Raw genomic sequence first — 19,011 nt, 5'->3', positions numbered from 1 at the left:
CCGCGGTGCCGGCTATTACTAAGAGGTCCACTATCCCGGTTACAGTAGCAACGGCCCTCATGGACTTGCAGGACAGAAAGTTGGAGATGCAACTCAAAAAGGTGTTTGAGGTGTCTGCACTGGGGGTCCGAGCAGCGATGTGTAGTAATTTTGCGCTGCGTGCGGGTCTTCGATGGGCCCAGCACCTTCAAACCAATGCTGAACCCTCTGAGGGGGAGGCGGTTCAGGCGAATCAGCTTGAGACTATCATCGCGTACAGTGCGGATGCTCTGCACGACCTATTGCGCACGTCCGCCAGATCCATGGTGTCTGTGGTTTCGGCGCACAGGCTACTATGGCTCCAGAATTGGGCGGCGGATGTTTCCTCTAAGGCCCACCTCAGAGTGCTTCCTTTCAAAGGAAAGTTGTTGTTCGGTAAGGAATTGGAGGACATGATCCAATCTCTGGGGGGGAGAATAAGGTTCATAAACTACCAGAGGACAGGCCCCGGTCCCGAGGGTCATTCCCTGCTCGGTCTCTGTTCCGAGCTAATAGGAGACCATGGCCGACTCGAGCGTCCGGGCGTCCTTTTGCCCAAGTTCCAACAGACAACAGTCGTGGTCTCAGCCATTTCGTGGCAGACGTTTTGGCAGACCGGGTAACCCCCCGTCGACAGCGGGGGCCAAGGCCTCACAATGAAATACTGCCGGTCCATCCCTCTGTTCCAGTCATCCACCAAGTGCCAAATGTGGGTGCCAGACTATCGCTTTTCTTCAAGGAATGGACCAAAATAACGTCTGACCAGTGGGTCCTCACCGTGATAAGTCAAGGCTACGCGTTAGATTTTGTACCGCGTCCTCGGGACAAGTTTCTGATTATCTCCATGCGAATACCGAGAAAACGGGAGATTGTACAAGGCACAATACAGCGTCTTCTGGACTTGGGGGCTGTAACACCGGTTCCAACCGAGGAACTTCACAGGGGTCGGTATTCCATTTACTTCATAGTTCCAAAAAAGGAGGGAACTTTTCGACCAATCTTGGATCACAAACGAGTCAACGGATGTCTGAAACGTGGTACCCCTGCGGGTACCACGTTTCAGAATGGAGACTCTTCGGTCAGTCATCGCCTCAGTACATCAAGGAGAGTTCTTAGCATCTCTGGATCTCACGGAGGCATACAACCGTATCTGCGTACGGTCGTTCCACCAGAAGTTTCTCAGGTTCTGCATTCTGGAAAATCACTATCTGTTCCGAGCCCTGCCATTCGGACTCGCCACCGCTCCCAGAATGTTCACCAAGGTGATAGTGTTGGTTGCAGCCCAGCTCCGGAGGGAAGGCTTTCTAGTGCAACCCTACCTGGACGATTGGCTGATTTGGGCGAGGTCCACAGTTCTGTCAGGCAGCTATCCACCGTGTGCTACAGCTCTTGCAATCGCTCGGCTGGGTGGCCAACCTTGCCAAGAGCCGCTTGATACCTTCACAATCTCTGAAGTTCCTGGGTGCCCTTTTCAACACAGGGCAGAGTGTTTTTCACCACCGAATGCGTAGTCAAGCTTCAGGGACAGGTGAGGGATCTGTTGTCCATGCAGCTGCCCCTGGTGAGAGATTACTTGAAGGTCTTGGGATCCATGGCATCCACTCTGGAGTTGGTGGGCCTTTGCTCAAATGTGTCCCTTACAATCCACCTTGCTGCCCCGCTGGAGTCCGGTGTCGGAATAGTTTCTCCTTCCGCTTACAGACTCGGCGAGAGTCAGTCTCGATTGGTGGCTTGTCTCAGACCATCTGGCGTGCGGGGTTCCTCTGGTAATGCCAGACTGGACAGTTGTCACCACGGATGCCAGTCTTTCTGGCTGGGGAGCTGTTTGTCTGGGAAAGTCTGTGCATGGGCAATGGTCCAGAGACCAATTTCAGTGGTCAATCAACTACTTGGAGACAAGGGCAGTGACTCTGGCTTTGCAGGCTTTCCTTCCGCTTCTTCAGGGGAAGTCAGAGTATTGTTGGCAATGCAACCACGGTGGCCTATATCAATCGTCAAGGGGGAACAAGGAGTTGTCCGGTAGCGACCGAGGTGACATAGTTGATGGCCTGGGTGGAACGGCATCTTGTCAGCCTTGCGGCTTCCCACATCGCCAGCATAGACAACGTTCAGGCGGACTTCCTCAGTCGTCGCCATCTCGATCCCGGAGAGTGGGAGTTGGCCGACGAAGCATTTCAACTCATCTGCCATTGGTGGGGCACGCCATGTATGGATCTGATGGCCACTTTCAAGAATGCCAAGGCCCCACGCTTTTACAGTCTGCGCAGGGAACCAGGAGCCGAAGGGGTCGATGCCCTGGTTCTCCCCTGGCAGAACATCTTATTTGTACGTGTTTCCTCCTTGGCCGCTGATCGGAAAGGTGCTCCAGCGAATAGAGCTCCATCCGGCGGAGATGATCCTAGTGGCTCCGGAATGGCCGCGGTGTCCCTGGTTGCGGATCTGCTCAATCTGACCACCACAGAACCTCTCAGGTTTCGGGACTCTGCGGCTCTTCTTCATCAAGGCCCCATCTGTTTGGAAGAGACGGATTGCTTCTGTCTAGCGGCATGGCTTTTGAGATGCAATGGTTGAAGAATAAGGGTTATTCTGATGCGGTGGTGGCTACGTTGTTGAGGTCGCGAAAGCCTTCTACTTCCCTGGCATATGTCAGTCGGGAAAGTTTTTTTGAAGCCTGGTGTGTGGACCGCTTGGTGGATCCTACACGGGCGTCTGTCCTGGATATTCTCTGCTTCCTTCAGGCCGGTCTTTCTAAGGGTCTATCTTGTAGTTCACTACAGGTACAGGTTGCAGCGCTAGGTTGTCTCAGAGGTCGGATCAAGGGAGTGGCCTTAGCGTTGCACCCTGATGTGACGTGTTTTCTTCGGGGGGGGGGAAACATTTGTCCACCACTTCGCCATCGGTGCCCTTCCTGGAACCTCAATTTGGTGCTTTCGGCATTGTGTGCACCGCCCTTTGAGCCTATTAAGCAAACAACACTGAAGGATCTCACGCTGAAGGTGGTATTTTTGGTTGCGATTTCTTCGGCACGTAAGGTGTTGGAATTGCAGACGTTGTCGTGCAGGGAACCATTCTTACGGATTACCGATTCCGGTGTGTCCTTGCGGACGGTTCCCTCCTTTCTTCCGAAGGTGGTGTCGTCCTTTCACATGAATCAGTCGGTTGAGCTTCCCTCCTTTTCAGGAGGGGACCGGTCGGATCCAGTGGCGAAGGATTTAAGGAAACTGGATGTCCGTAGGGCTCTGCTCCGATATTTGGAGGTTACAAATCCTTTCTGGGTATCGGACCATCTTTTTGTGTTGAGGAGTGGTCCGAAAAGAGGGGGTATGGCCTCGAAGACTACGATAGCTCGCTGGCTAAAGGAAGCGCTCGGATCAGCGTATTTGCTGCGCGGTAAGACAGTGCAGGTAGGGCTTCGCGCCCATTCTACGCGTTCACAAGCTGCCTCTTGGGTGGAATATCAACAAGTTTCGCCCCAGGAAATTTGTAGGGCGGCTACTTTGAAATCTTTGCATACTTTTGCAAGGCATTATAGATCGGATGTGCAGGCTTCTGATTCCGGGAGCTTTGGAGGAGGAGTGCTCAGAACGGGCCTCTCCGGCTCCCACCCTAGGTAAGTTGGCTCTGGTACATCCCAGGTGTCTGGACTGATCCGGGTACGTACAGGGAAAGGAAAATTAGTTTCTTACCTGATAATTTTCATTCCTGTAGTACCACGGATCAGTTCAGAGCCCCGTCCGTAACTGTGTTCACTTAAGTAACTGAGTCTGCTCGTATATGATTCTTCTTTTCAAAAGGTTAGTATTTCGCTGGTTCTTTTGGTTCTATGAGTTCTGTTCCCAGTTTGGGGTTTGAGCCTTATAGATGGGAAGCTAGTTGCTTTGGGTGTTTGTTCCATGCTGCTTTGACATTACGTAAGACTGAGGGTCTGTGGGTGGCACCTTGGTATATATGCCAGGGTTGTTGTAAAAACTTCTGTCTCCATCTGCTGGTGCGGAGGCCAAACCCAGGTGTCTGGACTGATCCGTGGTACTACAGGAACGAAACTTATCAGGTAAACTAATTTTCCTTTTCCTGTTCTGGGCGTGCATTTCGGGGCAGGAAGGCCCCTCGAGCTACACAGGAAATCGCGATAGGAGGTCAGCAGGGTCTGTTCCCGTTGCTGCCGGGGAGGTAATGCAGGAGAACACAGAGTGTTCTCCTGCATTACCGGTCAGGCAGGATGCCTCGGAAGGGGAGGGTGAGGCGGCTGACAGTCCCCCGGGATTGGGAGAAGATGAATCGGGGGATTTTTTCCCCAGATTTTATTCTCCTTCTCCATAAGGCCTACCTGGCTAGGAGAACTGGAGGAAGAAGGCCCCCGCGGCTAAAAAAATCTAAAGTGGCTTCTTGGGGGACTGGCAGATTTATTCAGCGCCTGGGTTTGTGCCGTGCGGCTGCAGAGGCTGGTCCCAGAGATGATGGGGGCTCGGATCAGTCCCAATTGGACCCCCTCGATGCAGGAGCTGACCCGGATGCGCCCCGACCCCTGACTGAGATGAGACCTGATCCTGACTAGTTCCTGATCTCAGAGGGAGACAATCTGCGGATAGTGTGTCTGTATGAAAGAGATGAACTTTGCCCCCTCATCCCGCAGGTGCTGGAAGAATTAGGAGTGAAGGTCACTAAGGAAGAGTCGGATAATGAGGGTGTTAACCCAGTCCTGGGTGGGCTGAGGGGAGACAGTAGCGCCTTTTCATTGCCCAAGAAGATCCGTAAGCTGGTGAACCGGGAGTGGGACTCCCCGGATGCTGGCCTGAAGGTGGGCAGAGTGATGGCCAAGCTTTACTCCTTAATGGAGGACTCCCTGGAATTGTTGAGGATCCTGAAGGTAGACGCAGCCATCTCTGGTAACAAAGAAGACAACGATCCTGATGGCCAGGGCAGCGTCTCTGAAGGATGTCCAGGATTGTAAGCTGGAGGTGCAACTTTAACGGATGTTTCAGGACTCAGCATTGAGTCTTCGAGCAGCTGTCTGTGCCAGTTTAATGCAAAGGACCTGTCTCTGTTAGGTTCAGAAGGGCCCAATGCTGGCGGACGGCTGCGCATTGCAGGCCACGCTTCTGGAGGCAGCCATAGCCTATGTGGCAGATGCTTTGTATGATTTGGTGCATACATCAGCTCACTGCATGCTGTCCTTGGTAGCAACTCGTAGGCTGCTGTGGTTACGTAACCAGTCTGCAGATTTATCATCCAAGGTCTAGCTCTGTAATCTTCCCTTAAGGGGAAGCTGTTATTTGGAGAGGATCTGGATCAGTTGATGAAGGTCTTGGAGGAGTCCAAGGGGAATAGATTACTGGAGGACAGGAAGCCGGTAAGAATGTGTTTGTTTTCTTCTCGGGCTCGTTTTTCGGATTCCCGTCTGTTTCATTCCAGCAAGTCCTTGTCTGTTTCAGTCTCCATAACAGGACGGCGGGCACCATCAGTCCTTTTGTGGAGTACACAGGTCTGGCAGAGATAGCATTGGGCAAGGCACCGGGAGCAGAAAATCAGCCCAATGAAGCCAGTGGTCCCCTCCTCCATAGAAGCTGTAGGAGGCAGCTTGTCTAGCTTCTGTGAGGAGTGGGAAAAGATTACCTCGGTTCGTTGGGTGTTGGAGGTGATATGAGAAGTCTATACTCTAGATTTCTTTGTGCTCACCTCGGGAGCCCTTTGTGGAGTCCCAAGTGGTCTCGTGTGTCAGGTGGGAGGCAGTGTTGGGGACACTGCAAAGGCTGCTCGCCCTAAAGGCCATTGTTCCCGTCCTTCTGAAGGAACAGAGTCAGGGGAGGTATTCTGTTTACTTTGCAGTGCTGAAAAAGGAGGGCTCCTTTCGGTCCATTCTCTATTTGTGGAAGGTGAATTGGTTCCTTCGAGTTCCGCGCTTTTGCATGGAGATGGCAGCAGTTTGCAAAGGAGAATTTCTCACCTCCCTGGACCTAATGGAAGTGTACCTGCACATCCTCAGTCAGCAGGAACATCAGAAGTTTCTTCGCTTCAAAGTGTAGTGTCAATATTTTCAGTTCAGAGCCCTCCTGTTCCGCTTGGCGATGGCAGCCCGCACGTTCACCAAGGTGGTGGTGGCGGCTGTGGCTCTTTGCTGGGAGGGAATTTTGGTCCACCCAGATCTGGATGATTGTTTGGCTCGAGTGAAGTCCAGGGCAGAATGCAAGAAGTCCATCCAAAGAGTGATGTCCACCTTAGTCTCTTGGTTGGGTTATCAATGTGCAGAAGTGTCAGTTGGAGCCGACTCAGTCACTAGATTACTTAGGGGCCCGCTTAGACACTCAGCGAGGCAGGGTTTTTCTGGCAGCAGACCAGGTATCGAAGTTGCAGTCTCAGGTTAAGTGTCTTCTTCAGCTGGAGGTGCCCAAAGTGTGGGATTATTTACAGGTCCTGGGGTCCATGGCATCCACATTGCACTTGGTTCCGTGGGCGTATGCACACATGAGACCAACTGCAATACGTGCTGTTGTCCAGGTGGAGTCCCTGCTCAGAGACATTTCATCTTCCCTTGTCTCTACTTCGGGAGTTCAGGTCCAGTCTCTCGTGTTGGCTGTCTAGTCTCAATTTAGAGAAGGGGATGGATCTGGAGCCTCTGGACTGGGTGGTGGTCTCCACGGACTCAAGCTTTTCCGGCTGGGGAGCAGTGTGCTTGGGCCAGTCTGTGCAAGGTCTGTATCAACCAGAGGAGAAGTTCTGGTCCATCAATTGCCTCGAAACGAGGGCAGTCTGTCGAGCCCTAGAGGTTTTTCTGCTTCTGGTCTGGGGTCATATAGTTCGAGTGTACTCGGGACAACGTGACGGCTGGTGGCATACATCAATTGGCAGGGCAGCACAGAGTCTAGCAGTGGCATTGGAGGCCCAGAGATTTTTTGCCTGGGCGGAGCATCATTTTGAAGGCCTAGCAGCATCGCATGTAGTGGAAGTAGACAACGTGCAGGCGGACTTCCTCAGAAGGCAGCAGTTGGATCCTGGGGAGTGGGAGTTGTCCCCGGAGGTGTGGAACCACATCTGTACGAGGTGGGGCACGCCTCAATTGGATCTTAAGGAGACACAGCTCAACTCTGAGGAGAGATTCTTCAGTTGCCAAAAGGAACTCTGTTCGGTGGGCCTCGATGCTCTGGTGTGCCCTTAGCCAGTAGGACTTCTTCTGTACATCTTTCCTCCTTGGCCCCTCATAGGTCGAGTTCTCAGGCGCACAGAATCACATCACGAGACCGTGGTTCTAGTGACACTGGAATGGTTGCGGAGTCCGTGATTCACAGATTTGGTGCGCCTTGCGGAGGAATGTCTTCTTAGTCTGACTCATCTTCCAGACCTGTTGCATCAGAGTCTCATATTTTTGAATGGGAGGATCGCTTTTGTCTCGTGGCTCAGCTTTTGAAAGGAGGAGACTTTGATTGAAGGGTTACTCCGAATAGGTCATCTCTACTCTTCAATCTAGAAGACTGTCGACCTCTAAGGTATATAATAGGGTCTGGAAACTGTTTGAAGTTTGATGTCATCTGTGTTGTCTAGATCCTCTCAGTGGAAGTGTCGCATGTGCTGGAATTCCTGCAGCAAAGGTTGTCCAAGGGTTTGGCTTACAACTCTCTGTGTGCAGGTGCTGCCTTGGGTGCGTTTAGAGGTAGGTTTCAGGGCAGGACTCTGTTCATCCGGATGTGGTAAGGTTCCTCAAATGGGCTAAGCTGTTACGTCCTCCAGTGTGAAAGACCTCGTACTTTGTGTTCTTGCAGACTCCCTTTGAACCCTTAAGAAGGGCTACTCTGAAAGTGGTATTTTGGTAGCTTTTGTTCAGCTCAAAGTGGTCTTTTTGGTAGCTTTTTGGTAGCTTTTGTTCAGCTCAAAGGATTTCAGAACTTCAGGCTCTGTCATGTAGGGATCCATTTTTGCGGATTTCCGGGGAAGGAAAGGAATTTCATTGAGAACAGTGCCTTCCTTTGTCCTAAGGTGGTGTCTGCCTTTCATGTTAATCAGACTGTAGATCTGGTTTTTCCAGAGTGATTGAAAGATTCTCCTCAAGATAGAGAATTACTTCTGGATGTGCGGCGGATGCTACTTCGGTATTTGGAGGTTACTAATGCTTATCGTCGCTCAGATCATCTGTTTGTCCTCTTCAGTGGATTGAAGAAAGGGGACGAAGCCTCTAAGGCTACCATATCTCGTTGGCTTAGGGAGGCCATTTGTTCAACTTCATTTGTAAGGTACAACAAATTCCTGTTGGTTTGTGGGTGCATTCCACTAGGGCACAGGCTGCTTCCTGGGCTGAGTGTCAACTTCTGTTGCCCCAGATTTGTAGGACAGCAGTGTGGTCCTCAATCCATACCTTTACCAGGCATTATCGTCTGGATGTCAGGGCACAGGATGAGCCGTCCTTTGGGGAGAGTGTCTTGCGCGTGGGTCTTTCGGGGCCCGCCCAGTTTATGGGTGCTTGGGTACATACCACTGGTCTGGACTGATCTGGGTATGTTCAGGAAAGGAAAATTGGTTCTTACCTACTAATTTTCGTTCCTGTAATACCAGTGATCATTCCACAGGCCCTCCCATTTGATACGAAAGACTGATTTTATGCCAAATTTTGCTGCTTAGTACAGAATTTTTCTCTTAGAGGGCAGTTACAGGATTCATTTCCTTGTCTTGTTTGGTTCTTGACAAATAAGGTTTGTGTGTGAAGGGGTTTCTAAAGTATCTTGGCTTGGGTACAGGTCAATACTGAGGTCCTGCAGGTGGCACTCTCAGTTAAGTACCAGTGCCTCAAAGTTTTTTGTTCTCTGACTCCCATCTACTGGAAGGGATGAATAACCCACTGGTCTAGACTGATCTGTGGTATTACAGTAATGAAAATTAGTAGGTAAGAACTAATTTTCCTATTTGGGTTATCTTTGTAACTCATACTATAGTGCTGTATGGTGAGCAGTCTGGATTTGGCTTCCTGCCCACTGTGAATCCATCAGGGCTGACTGGGCCTGGTCATACAACAGATATAGTGTGCTGAGCTGCATGGAGAGAGGAAAGGTGGCTGTCAATACCAACCCACAAGCAACATTGAGGAGGTGGCCATCCAGCTTTCGGGCTGGTGCAGCTCCTCTAAGGCTAGGTCTGAGCTATATGGGCAGTGCCATTTGGGGGAGGGAGGAGTGGCAGAGACCACCAAGGGAGAAGAAAACAGGGGGAGGGGAGATGAGAGCAAAAAGGAATTTCTTCAGAACAAAATGGAACCTCCCTCTTCACGGTGGGGCCGAATGCTTTGAGAATGGAACTTGACTGACTGTATCTTCTTCATAGGTTACTATGAGCCTGGTACTAAAGTTAGGCTCCTATATTCAGGGGATCTAAAGGAAACTTAATTTTGGGTTGAATATATACATTGGGCTCCAAAAGTTCAGTCGACTATGGTTAAAGTGCCCAGTGCTGGAAGTCATCACTGAGCACCTAACTTCATTCCCCCTAGCTAGCTCGTGCCACCTCCTTTTTAGGCAGGGGGATTTATATTAAGACAGATCTAGGTGCCTATCTAGAATATCGGGTTATGTAGCTTTTTTTGTGAGTTTGCAATGTTCTTTTCTGCATCTGGTATGTGGGCAGGGGGTATTCTCACCGGGCTTGTCCTGTAGTATTTTGGGGTTTGTGATTATGCGTTTTTTTCCCTTTTAAGCTGTTTGATGAAGAGAATCCAGTGCACAAATCTGGAAATAGATATCTGTTTACTACTGAGGGGCACATTGTGCCATTGGATAAACGCCTTCGTGACTCACTCTGGCAGGACATTTTCCCCAGGGACCACGAGGAGGAGAAACCTGAGGGCAGGCTCAGATCCACAGAGAGAAATGGCAGCTGTAATGTAAGCACTGAATGGTCCTGGCCTGATGCCCGTGCTTCCTGTGGGGTGGGGGAGGCTCATGGTGCAGCGCTGAGGGAAGATGGGAGAGGATGTGTTCCCTTGGTAACAGCGTAGAACACATTTTTTATGTAGTTATAACAGCCTGCATTTTTGACATGATATACTTCTTGTTTTAAACATTTTTAATGAAAGCCGTGCGTCTGTTATTATAGCCATGCACCCTTTTTGAAAACCTCGTCATGAGCCCCTCTTTTCAGCTGTCTGTGCTGTATTCATGCTTTACTTGTATCAGTGTGATCCCTGGTTGTGGTGAAGATCTGCTCCTCAGCAGTCCATGCTGTGTTAATGGTTTATGTGTAGCTGGGTGATGCCTGCAAGGGGCTCTGATCTGCTCTTTAGCTATCCGTGCTGTATTCATTCTTTATATGTATAAGTGTGATATCTGATGGTGGTGTTTGGGAGATCAGTATAGCTGATCCTGATTTATTTAGAGGAGGAGATGAGGAGCTTTCTGAAAAGTTAAACACTAAAATCAGAATAAAACCATTTTTGGGTAGTGCTGCTATTTTAAAGGGTGGCTGGCTAACCGGAGCAGTGACTTCCCATTGGCTGTACATGCTGGGTTGATGGTAAAGGAACTGGAGGGACTAGTAATGTCTTATTTCTGTTCCAGTGTAATCGGGTCCCTGATGAGCGCAGATATTCTCTGCCTCTGAAGAGTATCTACATGAGACAGATTGATCAAATGGTTGGTCTTATCTGACACCATCCTGTTCTACCTCGAGAGAGAATTCGTGGAGCTCTGAGAAGAAGGCTGGTGGCCTGCAAGTCTACCCTCTCTCTCACACACACCTGCTTTATGACCCACAATTTCCTCTTCACAAGAATACTTCACCCTGTTCTGGTGGACGGATTCTTGAAGGACCCCGTGGAGGCTGCAGCAGTTGACAGAAGGCTGGGTCACAAGCTTGGTGCCTTCCTGTGGTGCATCGTAGCTCTGAAGCTGTGACGAGTAAGTAAAACATCTCAGGAACAAACATCAAAGGCCTTACTTAGAACCCTTTTTATCCTATTTTGCTTTCCTTTGAGGCCGGATGTGCTGTCCTCTGCAATTCCACCTGTGGTCATGTTGGTGCCAAGTTCCAGTTTTACCCTAAAGCAATGACGTCTTTGCAGCAGTCTGCAGAATAGCTGTGTGGCTGGAACCTTGCTTCGGACTGTTTACAATCATGGTTTAAGAAAGCCAGCCTTCAGGTTTAGATGTGGCACTCTTTTTTTTTTTTTTTTTTTTTTTCCCTTTATGCTGCACATGCAGCATGATGCCTGAAATAACTTTAAACAGAGTGATGATCCATTCCTGGGGTCAGAAGCTTTCATACAGTGCCTTAGGATCTATTTTCTAGCATCTACTAGCTGTCTCTATGAGCTACAGCACATTAGAAGAAATTGCCTCTGGCCACATGTTCCTCTGTGACTCTGTATCATTTTTATATGCCTCTCAGGGTAAGGAGTTATTGTTCTCTGTATTTTGGGGTTAGCCTTTTCTATTAACTGTTAGCTAACTCCCTTTGCCATCCTAGCTGTATCTTACTGCCAGCACTTTATTAACTTCTTTCTTGGAGACCTAGCATGGGGTCAGCACTCGTGCCTGAAGTATAGTTCTGAATATAGATGGAAAAAGGATTTTATTTTTAAGCTGTGCCTCGCCATTTGCTGGTTTCTAGCCTTTTAGTACTGCTAAAACGTGTGGGTTTCAATTCAGCATTGTGCCATCTTAAAACTGAGTAGTTTAATGACTTAAAACCTGCATCAGAAAAGCATGATATAAGAAGGGACCACAGAGGTCAGAGAGAGTGAAAAAAATGGTGTTTGAATGTGTACAGGTACATATGTGTTACCTCCACTGTTATTTAGTAACAGTGTGCGTTTAACAATATGTTCCAGGTGTCGCTTGCCTCCTGAGCAGAGCTTAATGTTAGGAAGCAGTGTTGGAAGTAAAAAACAAGATCGTGTCCTAGGACTGGGAAAGGGATTAGAAAACCAGGACTGGATCACCGTCTCATGGAAGTTGACAGTCCTAACAAAGTCGCATTAAATGCAGAGGATATATGAATATTGGAAACATTTACTCATAGAATGCACAACATTTGCAAAGGTGTTATTTACCTCCAGCACTTACCAGGGATGAAATGCACTCACTGTGAACTTCTGGCACTCCCCAACTCCTCAATTTGTTTTGATGAGGGAGGGTGGCAGACGTCCATGGTGAGTGCACCCCTCCCATTCCATCCCCATGAAGCTATCTCCTGTACTTAACATTGTCAAGGTGCAGTCCTCTCACATCTCACTTTCCCTTCTCCTCAGCTCACTGTCTGTATTCCTGTCTTCTCTCCCATGCATCCCTCCACTTCTCGAGAATGGAGATGATTGGAGTCAATGAAGAGAGAATAGAGAGATTCATTCCTTGTACGTACCCGGATCAATCCAGACTCCTGGGTTTATTCATCCGTGCCAGCAGGTGGAGACAAAGAAAGTAAAACTGACACCGCTTTATATACCCTGATGCCAACTGCAGTTCCTCAGTATTAATCTGTCTCCAGCAGTTGGTGACTGATGCATAAACCTGCAGTTTGTTCCAGTATTTTTTGGTCCTATATTTGATTTGTACTCTGAACCTTCCTCCCAGGCATCGGGGCTTCTCGTGAGGGACCCCTACCCTGTTTAGTTGAGGTGGATGGGCTGGGGGTTGGTGACCGTCTTTCATGCCTGCCCCCACTCTATTCTCACCCCATACTCTCCTTTCTCCCTTCACTCTTCTCTCCCCCTCCCCATACTTACTCTTCATTTCTTCCCTCCAATCCCACACTGTCCTTTTTTGGTGGCTGGCTCCTGACTTTCTTTGGTTCCTTGGGAGTCGCAGCAACCACACTGTTCTGATGACCAGCTCCTTTGTCTGTTATCTGTCTTTCAGGCCAATGCAATAATCTGGCCATTAAGAAACTGTGTTGGTTTTCAGCGCATGTTTTTAATGTCCAGATTAATTTTTTGTTAACAGAAAATTGGTTCTTACCTGATAATTTTTGTTCCTGTAGTACCACGGATCAGTCCAGACTCCTGGGTTTTGCCTCCCCTCCAGCAGATGGAAACAGAGAAAGTTTTGACAGACTCTGCCTTATATACCGAGGTGCCACCCACAGTCTGCCAGTATTAGTGTCAAAGCAGAATGGTTCAAAACCAAACTAACTATATACAGGAACCATAAACTCAAACGGGATTACTAACCCCAACTGTGACCCAAACCATGAAAACAGATTAAGATCTATCTGCATACCAAAAGTAAATCAAAGCTGAATGAGCGGATTCTCCATTACCTGCATGCATGCAACGGGCAGGACTCTAGACTGATCCGTGGTACTACAGGAACGAAAATTATCAGGTAACAATCAATTTTCTTTTCCCTGTACGTACCCGGATCAGTCCAGACTCCTGGGATGTACCAGAGCCATCCTTACCTGGGATGGGATCCGGAGAGGCCCGCTCTCAGCACACCCTCTCCAAACTTTTCTGGGCCTGGCGCCTGGACATCCAGCCTGTAATGCCTCGCAAAGGTATGCAAGGACTTCCATGTAGTTGCTCTGCAAATCTCCTGAGGCGAAATCTGTTGACGTTCCGCCCATGAAGCCACCTGAGACCGGGTAGAATGTGCTCGAAGCCCTACTGGCAAGGGCCTACCATGTAGTAAATACGCAGAATTTATCGCTTCCTTTAGCCACCAGGCTATCGTGGTCTTAGACGTCATATTTCCTCGTTTTGGACCACTCCAGAGGACAAAGAGGTGATCCGAGACCTGAAAATCATTGGTAACCTCCAGGTACCGCAGCAGAGCCCTGCGAATGTCCAACTTCCTCAAGTCCTTAGAGAGGCTCCAACCTGTCCAAATCAGAAAAGGACGGGAGCTCCACAGAGCGATTCAAATGAAAGGAAAAAACTATCTTTGGAAGAAAGGAAGGAACAGTTCGTAAGGACACATCCGAATCCGATATCAAGAAAAGCTCCCTGCACGACAATGCCTGAAGCTCGGAAACTCTGTGAGCAGAGGGAAATCGCTACTAGAAATACCACTTTCAACGTGAGTTCTTTCTATGTAGCCCTTTTTAAAGGCTCAAAGGGCGCAGCGCACAAAGTCGTAAGGACCAAGTTTAGACTCCAAGACGGGCATGGCTGGCTCACCGGAGGGCGCAAATGCTTCGCTCCCCTAAGGAAATGGGAGACATCCGGATGTGCGGCCAACGCTACACTATGTATGGTACTGCACAATACCCAAAAGCTGCCACCTGCACCTTCAAGGAACTACACTATAACCCCTTTGCTAACCCAGCCTGAAGGAAACGCAAGATATCAGATTATGGATGCCCGGGTGGGCACAACCCCCCAGTTCACGCACCAGACGCGGGCATAAGACAAGGAAGTTGAAGCTTTCTGCGATCTCAACAGAGTAGCCACCACCGCATCGGTATATCCTTTGCCCTTTAGGCTTTGCCTCTCAAAAGCCATGCCGCTATACAGAAGCGATCGGCCTGATCGAAACAGACGGGCCCCTGATGAAGAAGGTTCGGAAGAGACTGGAACCGCAGGGGGCCCTCCACCACTAGATTGACCAGATCCGCAAACCACGGCCGACGCGGCCACACGGGAGCCACCACCACGTCTGGATGTTTCTCTGTTCGCCTGAGTATTTTGCCGATTAGAGGCCAAGGAGGAAACACACAAATCAGGACACCCGTCGGCCAGGGAAGAACTAGAGCATCTACTCTTTCTGCTCCCATTTCTCTGCGGCGAGCAAAGAAGCGCGGAGCCTTGGAATTCTTGAATGTCGCCATCAGATCCATATGAGGAGTGCCCTATCTGTCGCAGATGAGTTGAAAGGCTCTGTCCGCCAGCTCCCACTCTCCTGGATCGAGGTGATGCCGACTTAGAAAATCCGCGTGAACGTTGTCGACCCCAGCGATGTGGGACACCGCTATGCTGATCAGGTTCTGCTCCACCCAGCTGATCAACAAGCAAGCCTCCAATGCCACTGGCTGACTCTTGGTTCCTCCCTGGAGATTGATGTAAGCCACCGTAGTCACATTGTCGGATAGCACTCTGACAGACTTCCCCTTGATAAGCGGGAGGAAGGCCTGGAATGCCAGCCAGACTGCTCTGGTCTCTAGTCGATTGATTGATTGACCATCGAGACTTCTCTAGAGACCATTGTCCTTGCACTGATTTCCGCAGACAAACTGCTCCCCAACCGGAGAGGCTGGCATTCGTGGTCACCACCATCCATTCTGGGACAACCAAGGGAACGCCACGGCTCAAATTGTCCGATAGCAGTCACCAATCCAGGCTGGACCGAGCAGACTCCGTCAGCAGCAGGAGCCGATGGAATTGTTCAGAAACCAGATTCCAACGTGAAAGTAATGCTGACTGCAAAGGACGCATAAGAGCGAAGGCCCATGGAACAAGTTCCAGAGTTGAAGTCATGGAACCTAGAACCTGCAAGTAATCCCATACCTTCGGAGGATGCTTGGCCAGGAATCCTCTCTCCTGCCCCTGCAATTTGACAATGTGGTCGGATGTTAGGAAAACTCTCTCCCATTTTGGTGTCTAACAAAGCTCCCAAAAATTCCAATGATTGGGAGGAAATTAGATGACTCTTGGTCCTGTTGACTACCCAGCCGAGTGCATTCAAGAACTGTAGTACCCACTGGATCGCTGCCCTGCAAAGTGCTTCAGACTTCGCCCGAATCAGCCAATCGTCCAAGTACGAGTGCACCAACAATCCCTCTTGGCGTAGATGCTCTGCCACCACCACAATGATCTTGTTGAATGTCCTGGGGGCTGTAGCAAGGGCGAAGGGCAGAGCTTGAAACTGGTAGTGCTGTCCCAGGATGGAAAATCTCAGGAACCTCTGATCTGCCCGGATCCCGATGTGCAAAAATGCTCAGTCAGATCCAGAGATGCTAGGAACTCCCCCAGTCGGACTGAAGCAATGACTGACCGTAACGTCTCCATGCGGAAGCGGGGTATCCGAAGACATCTGTTGACTGGCTTTAAATCGAGGATGGGGGCCGGTAGGACCCCTTTTTTTTTTTGGCACGATGAAGTAAATGGCGTAACGGCCCTTTTGTTGTACTGACGGAGGAACCGCCACAATTGCGCCTAGATCGAGGAAGTGCTGCAATGTCTGCTTTACCGCTGGATGCTTTGTGGCATACCCACATGGGGAGATCAGAAACAGAGGACGTGGTCGGCGTGCAAAATCTAAAGCATAGCCGTGTTTTACCACAGATAGAACCTACTGGTACGATATGATTTTGGCCCATTCCTCGTAAAACAGACAGTCTGCCCCCTATCACTGGAACCAAAGATTTACCGCCTGGAGTAGACTGGGAGTTACCAGGTCTAGCGAAATGTCACTCACGAAAGGACTGGGACTATGACTGCTGTCTGCCACCATTCTGCCGACAGGAAGAAGTGGGCATTCTGGGTGCTCGAGGGCGACGACTCCCACGAAAGCGAGACCTAGAAGAAAAGGATCCTCTCGACCTTGGCCTGTCCTCTGGTAGTCGAACCTTATTCTTGCCCAAGGACTAAATCATGTCTTCCAACTCCTTTCCAAACAGCAGCTCGCCCTTAAAGGGCAAGGACCCCCAACTGTGACTTCGAAGAAACATCCGCAGACCGGTTTCGTAGCCACAGTAATCTACGTGCTGAGACCATGGACCGAGCAGATGTCCGTAACAGGTCATAAAGGGCATCCGCACTAAAGCCGCCTAGAGGCGCCCTACCTGAAGAGCTTCTCCTTCAGACAGTGAATTGTTGGCCTGTAACTGTTGGACCCAGCGGAGTCCTGCTCTTAAAGCAAAATTGCTACACATCGCTGCTCGGACTCCCAGCACAGAGACCTCAGATTTTCTTAAGCTGCATCTCCAGCTTTTGATCCTGCAGGTCCTTGAGGGCCGTCGATCCCGTGACGGGGATAGTGGTCTTTTTTGTGACTGACACCGCTGCATCTACTTTCGGAACTCGTAGGATCTCCAAAGCTTCCTATGGCAAAGGATAAAGCTTATCAATCGCCTTTGTGACCTTCAATCCCAAATCTGGGGTGTCCCATTCCCTGAATAGCAGGTCCGTAGCCGAAAAATGAAAAGGGAAGGACGTAGGAGGACCCTTTAGGCCCAATAACACAGGGTCCATAGACCCTAGGCGAGACTCTTCCTGCAGCGCCTCAATTCCCAGTTCTCCTAGAATGGCAGGAATGAGTGATCAGAGTTCCTCCTTCCTGAAAAGGCATACCACTTTAGGGGCGTCTCCCTCGACAACATGGGACTCCCGGTAGCACTCTGCTGCTGGTCCTCTTCGCCCTCCACCCCCCTTGGGGGCTGGGCTGGTAGGTCCTGACTATCCGTGTCCGAGGATGTGTCAGTCAGTCTGTGGTGCCATAGTCCGTAAGGGGTGCTTTGCTTTCACGGGCACCCCTGGCCCTTCAGGCCGGGGTCGCTTCCTAGATTTAGAAGGATGAAGAGACTGCCTTACTAGAAGACTGCTTCTTACCTGCTTTTTTGGCCTTGAAGGCCTTATGGAGCAGTAAAATGAATTCTGATGAAAAGGAGGAGGAAGAATCGGCAGAATCTGTTCTCCTCCCCCCCCCCCCCCCCCCCCCCCCAAATCTCCCTGTGCGTTTGAGTCTATCAGCACAGGGGATTTAGGCCTCTGTGCTGGCTGCTGCAGAGACAACTGAGGCGGGAGATTCCCCTCCCCCCCACCGCAAGCTGAGCCGCTTAAGAGAAGGCTCCCAAAATGGCGCCGGTTCCCGCACTCAGCGGGAACTGACTGGGTGAAGACGCCGGCAGACTGCTGAAAGCCATCGGCACTACCCTCCCGGCGGCATTGGAGGTTCCCTTGCCCCCGGGGATGCAGGACGAACATAACCCATCGAGGGAGAGGCGCGGCACGATGCTCAGCGCGGCATGAGGGAGACCTGAAAAAAAACTATTTATTTTTACCAAAGATGTGTGCGACTGGTGAAATTCAGCACCAAAAGTAGCTCCAGTGCTGGCTGCGATGGCTAAGGAAAGGAGAGCCCCTCTTAAATTTTAAATTTTGTTTGCCAAACCTGATCCGCAGATCTTGTCCTGCTCTGGTGTGGTCCTGCTGGGGTGAGGGATCCGGGCTCCCCGGTATCACCCCAATCACTGCTGCACCCTGGCACAGAAGGGCCCTCGACCCTGGCCGCAGTTGCCTCAAGCACCACGGGGGATGGTCCCCTCAGGACCTGACAACCCCCTGGGAGGCCACAGGACACTTTCCGTCTGGTCCGTTTTTTCTTTTCTTTTCTTTTTTTTTTTAAGAAATTTAAACCAAGTCCTAGCTGACTAGCTCTACTCTAATTTTTTTTTTCCAAGTAACCAGTACAGACTGTGAGTTTTGCACCTCCACCATCTGCTGGAGACAGAGTAATACTGGCAGACTGGGTGGCACCTTGGTATATACGGCAGAGTCTGTCAAAACTTTCTCTGTCTCCATCTGCTAGAGGGGAGGCAAAACCCAGGAGTCTGGACTGATCCAGGTACATACAGGGAACTCCTGATGCAATAAGCTAATGCTATGCTAATGCATCGGGAGTTAAAATGCCCCTAAACTTTAAAATGTGCGTTCAGGCTTGCCGAACGCCCATTTTAACTCGGGAAGGCTAATAGCAGCATTCCTCTTGGATTAAGTGGCAGCAGCCACCACCACCACTTAGCCAGATAAATCAGTATTTATCTGGCATGGGTCACTGCTACTTAGCTGGATAAAGTACTTATACAGCTGGATAAAGTACTTATCCAGCTAAGTAGCAGCGAACCATGCCAGGTAGCTGGATAAGTACTAACTTATCTGGCAGCTGCTTCCTGCTGCCATATAGATGGATAAATCCAGTATTTATCTGGTTAAGTGGCAGCAGCTGCCGGCACTTACCCAGAGTTCTGCCTTTTTTTTTTTTTTGCTTTTCTATTTTTTTTCATAGTGCAGGAAACTTAACTCCAGCCCTGACCCAGGAGTTAAGATTCCAGCACTAAAAAAGGCGTGCTGGCCAGATGCAGCCT

General features: G+C 50.0%; 1 protein-coding gene across 2 annotated transcripts in view; it reads left to right on the top strand.

The window, feature by feature from the left end:
- The window catches only part of EDEM1 (ER degradation enhancing alpha-mannosidase like protein 1), a 43,800-nt gene extending 30,803 nt beyond the window's left edge, over positions 1-12,997 (top strand). The window contains exons 11-12 of one of the 2 annotated variants that reach the window (XM_029601458.1): positions 9,692-9,877; positions 10,551-12,997. In XM_029601458.1, the coding sequence (XP_029457318.1) occupies positions 9,692-9,877; positions 10,551-10,640 (276 nt within the window). In that variant the 3' untranslated portion in view covers positions 10,641-12,997. Of the gene's footprint in view, positions 1-9,691; positions 10,015-10,550 lie in introns of those variants that run through there. The other variant, XM_029601457.1, reaches the window with a different exon arrangement.
- Positions 12,998-19,011: the final 6,014 nt, after the last annotated feature.

This window comes from Rhinatrema bivittatum, chromosome 4 (assembly GCF_901001135.1).
Source record: "Rhinatrema bivittatum chromosome 4, aRhiBiv1.1, whole genome shotgun sequence".
Classification (NCBI taxonomy): Eukaryota; Metazoa; Chordata; class Amphibia; order Gymnophiona; family Rhinatrematidae; genus Rhinatrema; species Rhinatrema bivittatum.
This window is presented reverse-complemented; position numbering and strand designations above follow the sequence as displayed.